Source organism: Acanthamoeba castellanii, assembly GCF_000313135.1.
Source record: "Acanthamoeba castellanii str. Neff unplaced genomic scaffold scf7180000084506, whole genome shotgun sequence".
Classification (NCBI taxonomy): domain Eukaryota; phylum Discosea; order Longamoebia; family Acanthamoebidae; genus Acanthamoeba; species Acanthamoeba castellanii.
The window spans coordinates 4,935-11,651 of NW_004457292.1; the positions used below are offsets into that span (position 1 = coordinate 4,935).

Here is a 6,717-nt window from a genome sequence, read left to right on the forward strand (position 1 = left end):
CACTTCGGAGCCGATTCGTGCGCCTTAGCGACGTGCGCCACCGCCACCCTCGCCAAAGGCTGCGTTGCCTTCCTCGTCGGGGTCCTGGTTGACGACCATGGTGCGGAGGCTGTGGCCGCTGGGCGGTGGGTGATGAGGTAGGTCTGCACGAGGAACATGGTCTCCTTGGCCGAGCCATCGTCGACGAGGTCCTCCTCTGGCTGCGACTTGCCCGCCAGCGCTGGTTGACCTCGATCTCCTTCTGCGTGGGCGGGTAGAACGTGGAGATGTCGCGGCGCTGGACATTGCCACCAGGCGACTTTGTCAATGACTTGCCACCGAGTGGATGACGCGCTGGTCGTGGTGCTTGGCGTGATGTGGCAACATCGGGATGACCCTCTCAAAGGTGCTTGTCACCTCCTGCAGGATCTTCTGCCGCTCCTTGGTCTTGGCATCGATGTAGCGGCGCAGCGCCCGGCAGTAGAGGTATGGGTGGTAGCCGAGGATGTTGAGCGTGACCGGGTTGCCCGTGCACATATGCCGTAGACGCGGATGGAGTGCACTTTGCCTTTGTCCATCACCTCGCACGCTGCTGCCAGACATGGTAGATGTAGAGCTCGAAATCCTCCGCCTCCTGGTCAAAGGAGCTCGGGAAGTGCGTTCGCGGCATTGGATATGGCTCACCGGGGTGCCTCGTGTAGTCAGACTCCTTGAACTCGTCGGCCGGGTTCTCCCACTCTTCCTCCTCTCGTTTTCACAATTGCGTCTTCCACTCGGGCTCTCGTCGTATTCGCCCTGCGTACTGGCTATTGGCGTGGGCGCTCGGATCGGGGAGGCGCAGGCGTCTGTCGGGATCATCCGGCACGCTACGCCCCCGCTTGTTGCCCCAACCGCGCTGCATGTTGTTTTGGACCTAGTGACAGAGAGCGGACGGCCGTGGCTTCAAACGGCTTGCGGTGTTCGGGTCGACAAGAGAAAATAGGGCGCGTTACTGTTTCCGATGGCAGGACAAACCATGAGCGCTCGTCATCGGACGCGCCGCCATCGCCACGCCACAATTCCCGACCACGGCGCAATCGTGCGACCACCCAAAAAGGAGCTCACGACCGTTGGCACGCGCAAAGTCGACGCCGCGCCTTGCACATGGTCGAGCGGCAACGCGCGATGCGACTGCCCTAGGAGAAGCGCGCCGAGGCCAACCGCCAGCGACTGAGCAAACAACGCCCGTACAATGCCATGGCGTGCGATTCGTGGGCGCTCGGATTGTGCCTTGGGTACTGAAGAGGTCACCAAGAAGGCGCAGGAGGTGCGCACGCTCTACATCGCGAGCGATGAGGGCACCTGCTTGAGTACTTCTTTGATTGGCGGTCGGCGAATCGAGTGACCAAACCCGAGGCTGACAGCGACATCATCCACGACAAGATCATCCACGGGTGTTGCTGCCCGACGAATGACATTGAAGGTACATCTTACTCGACGTTTTGCTTCTTGTACTTGTGTGAAGGCCACCAAGAATGTGAAGGCCACCAGAACAAAAAGGCCGCCAATGACAACAAGAAGGCATGTTGGCTGTGAGGCTTTCTCCAATTTTTCTGAATGCTGCCCGGCAGGTGCCTCTTTCGACCAAGAGCGGCTTTTGGCTGTCACACATGTCAACAGAGAGCCACGTGAGCTCTCAGCCTCGCTGCCATTGGGGACAAGGACGTCGCCTTTTCTCTTCAACATCGCTTTTCACTCCACTTGTGGCGCTCTTGAGAGGATTGGTTGAGCTGGTTGGGCGGGCGCCCCATAAAACTGGTGGCGAAGCCAGTTTCAATCAAGCACCCCACTCAACCTACCATCAACCCCTCTCACAATGTCTCTCGACTACACTGGTTTCAAGCTTGGCGAGAAGAAGATCCTCAAGGATAAGGAGCAGTTCTTTGACGCGGCCCAAGTACGTTCCTCGCCCCTCCTCCTCCACACATGCACACAACATCTGTACCTCACCACAACGGGCTCGCTTTATCACTTGCAGAAGCAAATCAAGGACAAGCTGGGCGCCGACTGGCAGCTAGTCGTCGACTGGCCTACCATCGAGAAGCTCACCGGCGACACCGGCACCAACGAGCGCGCCAAGAACGAGCGCAAGTACCTTGGCGGGTGCGTCTACCAAAACTACTGCCGCTCTCTTGGCGAAGAGATCTCCAAGTGGGGTGCTGAAATCGTCGAGGCCGTCAACGACGCCATCACCGACAAGAAGATCATCGTCACCATGGACCCGGTCCACGTGGACGCGCGTTACAGCGTGAAGGTGGGCAAGAGCATCGAGGTCCTCATCCAACAGGAGAAGATCTGTTACGAGTATGCGGCCTCAGACCCGAACAGCGTCACCGCCACCGTCGAGAAGTCCCTCTAGTGGCTTGCACCCCCCCCCGCTAACATTCTTGTTCGGCAAACAACTCTTTCGCCACCCAATCAATTTTTCGCCTGAAACAGTTATTTGGTGCCACTGGAGTGCAAAACGCCATGATGACGACACGCTAGCATCATGTCGCTTGGGAGTGCGCAAGTACAGCATCAAGGACCACCACAGAAAGTGGTTTTCCACAATCAGTGCTGCCTTGGGGATGGCGAGGGGGAAATCTCAGCTCAGCTTGGAGTTGACAGGAACGGGGAGCTGAGACTGACTATGTAGTCGGGGGGGCATGTGCTTCCAGTAGAGTTGTTGTTGCTGGAACTCGGCCTCTCTTCTGGAGCTCAGACAAGAATGAGATGAATGAAAGCAGATACCTGGTGCCCATGTGGGAGTTGACTCTGCTCCCTATGACGCCACCACCATCTGCACAAGATGATGATGAACAAGTAATGTGGGAGTTGACTCTGCTCCCTATGACGCCACCACCATCTGCACAAGATGATGATGAACAACTTACTTGATGGAACTTCAATTCTGCTCCTCTTCTTGGTGCATTTGAGGGAATGGAAGGCTGTGATGTGGTGGGCTTGCTCCTCCTCTTCCCAATCCACTTCAGTATCAGGAGAGCCAATAGATCAAGCATGGTGCATATATATTGTCATCATCATCATTGTCACTCAGGTGCTGCTCCAATGCACATGAGATCTTGTCATTGCAGCTAACTCCAATGCACATGATTGTGATCATTGTGTGTATGTGTTTGTGTTGGCTCCATCCAGGCCAAGGCTTGGCTGAGGAATGTTGTGCTTTCTTTATCAACTTCAGATCAGCCGCTCAGACAGAGTGCACCATCAGCTGATGCAGCTTCTTGGACATGGAGCATGAGCAGCAATGTGTCTTCTTCCTCTTCCATCATGTTGTTGTTGTCACCACCTTTGTCATTGTCCCCATCAATTGGATGCTGATTTGCACACCAGCTGCTTGATCTGGAACATGGGAGGAAGGAGGTCTTGAACACTGTCAAGTTCAACTCCAAGACCAGCAATGAGGACACTGAGTTTGCATCACTCAATCTTGTCAACAAGGTCATGCTCCACCTTGGTTGTGCCCAATCCCAGCTTGCCACCACCATCAGCATCTGGCGCAAGGAGAGCTGCATGCCCTTCAACCACATGACCTACCCCACCACTTGAGATGCTTGATGTGTTTGAGACCTTCTTCTCCAAGATGCACACTGGCAATGGCATCACTGTTCCAATGCTCAATGACATGCAGTATGGTGCCACACTTGATCAGACTGAGCAGTTGTTCAAGGCCTCTGGCATTGAAAAGCCTGACAACGATGGTGACATCATGTATCTGCTGCACATACTCACATGGACCCCCAGCTGCCTGACCAGCTGCAAGCCAATGTCACAATTGATGAAGCCATCAGTCTTGATTGGTGCACCTGCACCCAGATTCACATGGGAGCACATCAAGGCCAATCCACTTCTCTCCTCACCACCTGAGTGCTGGCTGGCCTGCACATGATATGCAGTCTGCCCCTGCTCATGTGTCTGAGTTGTTGGTATGCCTCAATGAGGGTCTCTGTCCTGGTGCTGGCAGTGCACACCACCACTTGTCTGGACTGGTGGTGCTCCACCAGTGCAAAGTTGAGCTTGAGCATGTTGTTCTGTGCCTTGGCTTCCAACACCATGTGGCTGGCCATGTTGTGAATTTGGCATGGTGATTCTCCTTAGGCTGAAACTCTGTCTAGCTTCTTGACCATTGTCTTGGGGTTGTCTTCATGTGACTCCATGACAATCTGAAGATTTTCCTCAAGTTGAATGAGGATTGTGCCTGTGGCATGCTGCTTGAGATGGCATACTTGACAGTCTTTCTCTTGAAGCTGATTCTTCTGCAACTGTTTCTGGCCTTTGTTTCTCCAGTTACAAGCCCCAGAGTCCTTACTTGTACTGAGATGTTCCTCCAGTATGGAAGGTAGTTGGAGGGGTCCTGTGAACCAGGTGTTGATGAAAAAGGGTCAGTATACCTTTTTCATATGGCAGAAAATGAGGAATCTGCACACCATAATCATGCAAATAGGTCATATTGGTCAACATTGCTGTACAGCTGACCATTACCAGCATGTACAGAATTGATATCAACTACAAAATTCACTCAACAAACAGAGGCCATTTCTTGCTGTTTTCTCTCTCACTCTGCAGCACTTTCACCTCGTTCTCACCTTGAAAAATGGGTACACCACAAGTGAGAGTTAGTGACACTTACCTTTTTCATGAACTGGTTTGTAGGACATACTTCAATCCTTCAGTTGTCATAAGCAAAGCAGTTGATGTCATGGTGTGGGTCCATAACCTGTTGAGAGTATGTGATGTGTGAAAGGAAAGAAAGAGAGAGACAATGACCATGAATGCAGCAAGAGCCCTCAACAAGCAGCTTGTGGCCCTCTTTCACACATTCATGCAGCACATCCAGCAGGCAACTCCACTAATTGCACAGCTAACACTGCCACCTGTTGATTGAGTCTGCATGCTGCTTCATGCTTGCAGCTTTGCACCTCAGTCTTGTGCCCTTGGCCTGCCACCCGCCCCCCCATAGCCTTAAAAATGGCAATAAATGGGGCAAGTAGCTTTCCAGAACAACCACACGGGCTCCTCTGTTTGCGTGTTTGCGCCAAGCAGCCGCTTCTTTCTTTGGGCCATGTCAGGCTAAGGGTGCTTCACATTCCAAGCTGCAGGCCTAGCGTGAGGGGGCACGGCGGGATAGGCCAACCGCCGCCCCAGTCAGCCAATCACGTTGCGGCACAAGCTCGGAGGTTGGTCGTGCGCCCAGGCTTCGGCGGGAAAGGACGCGTTTACACTCGAGAAGAGCCAGCTACAGCACAGCAATCGAGAACTAAATCTTGATGAGAAAGAGCGAAAGCGAAAGCGACGAAAGAACCAGGCCGCGCCTCTCGTTCCACGGAGGATGGTCGGACCGTATTGTGAGCACCATCTTCTTCATGGTCTTGTTGGCGGTGCCCAACCCCTGGCCGGCCAGTAGTCCGCTGCGAGTCCACCCTGCCAATTACCACAAGGGGAACCACAAGCTGCAAGACCCCCCCGACCAGTCCCGGCACGCTCTACCTTCGTGGCTGTCTGGTACTCAACCAAGGCGAGGTACGAACAATAAACAAATACACGTAATAGCTTTGTGTTAACTTTTTATATCAATTTTTAAAAATTGTTCAAAGGAGCGCCAAGTGCGGTGCCGGAGAGATAGTTGTGCCCTCGGTGAAGCGCGCGACCTTCTCCGCATCCACCCTAGAGGAGTGAAAAACAGCATTCTCTACGACCCTCAATCTCCAGCCCCCCTCGACCAGGCTCTCCAGTTGGAAATCAGGGTGCGTTCGACACACACGACACATCGCGACACGCACGACGCACAGACTTACGCGTTGTTGTGCCACTACCGCGACACATAGACCACCTGTTGCTCTTCCCACCAAGAGGGCCGTGGCTTCCGCGTGCGCCTGTGGATCGAAGACGAACACGGGGTAGTTCTCTACCCCGTAGGCGAGCTCGACTGTACGATCCCCCAACGACCAGCGGGCTCTGCCGCTCAGCAGTGCTGACGTCACCAGCGCGCCTGGAGGCACTCACACCACCACGACACTACATGTGTGTTGATGTGTGCGCAGTGGGCGAAGTCATCACCAATCGCGGCAAGGCCCGTCGGCAAGAGCCGGCCGAGCAACGCCGCCGAAGCAAGCGGCAGCGCTCGACGAACGAGTCCGACGCCCAAGCCGACCGACCACCACACGCCCGCGAGGGACTTGCGCAGCACCAGACAGAAGGCCTCGCGTCCGACCAGCACCCTTCGAACCCAGAACCAGGGCCAATTGAGCTGACCGGGTCCACGACCACCAGCCCCGCAGGAACCCCACAGTACGGCAGCTTTGACTGGAACCCTCCCATCTGTTCCATTTCCTACGTCGACAACAACAGCATCGACGACGACAACAGCCACGCAGCACCACTGCGAGACGACCGCTTCATCACACCCTATCCGCACCCGAGTGTCGTGCGACCCGACCCGCTCGCTCTACCGACGTCTGCCCCTCCTCAAGGAGAGGCGGCTCGCGAAGACGAGACGGAATTCGACACCAATCAGTTCTTCAACTAAGCGAAGGCAAGCTTGCCACGTACGTCACTCGCTTCACTCTCTTTACTCACTCGTTTGAAGCATTCACGCAACTGTGCGATATACTGATTTGATCTCTCATTCGCGATCACCCAACAGGCAGCTATCCACACGCAAAACATTCCCAACACGCAACACTCCACCACGATGGT

At 54.7% G+C, this 6,717-nt stretch overlaps 3 protein-coding genes and 1 pseudogene across 3 annotated transcripts; 3 read left to right on the forward strand and 1 right to left on the reverse strand.

The window, feature by feature from the left end:
- Nucleotides 1–303: 303 nt before the first annotated feature.
- Nucleotides 304–516, reverse strand: ACA1_031130 (uncharacterized protein; the record flags this gene model as incomplete). Its single annotated transcript, XM_004334196.1, has 1 exon — nt 304–516. One exon carries the CDS (start codon nt 514–516, stop codon nt 304–306), a length of 213 nt encoding a protein of 70 aa, XP_004334244.1.
- Nucleotides 517–1,834: 1,318 nt separating this feature from the next.
- Nucleotides 1,835–2,377, forward strand: ACA1_031140 (uncharacterized protein; the record flags this gene model as incomplete). The annotated part of the gene is made up of 2 exons (XM_004334197.1): nt 1,835–1,915; nt 1,997–2,377. The coding sequence occupies 2 exons, from the start codon at nt 1,835–1,837 to the stop codon at nt 2,375–2,377; spliced, it is 462 nt and encodes a 153-aa protein (XP_004334245.1).
- A 563-nt stretch (nt 2,378–2,940) lies between these two features.
- ACA1_031150 (uncharacterized protein) lies at nt 2,941–3,570 on the forward strand (the record flags this gene model as incomplete). Its single annotated transcript, XM_004334198.1, has 2 exons — nt 2,941–3,021; nt 3,355–3,570. 2 exons carry the CDS (start codon nt 2,941–2,943, stop codon nt 3,568–3,570), a joined length of 297 nt encoding a protein of 98 aa, XP_004334246.1.
- Nucleotides 3,571–5,384: 1,814 nt separating this feature from the next.
- On the forward strand, nt 5,385–6,547 carry ACA1_031160 (annotated as a pseudogene).
- The last annotated feature ends 170 nt before the right edge of the window (nt 6,548–6,717 follow it).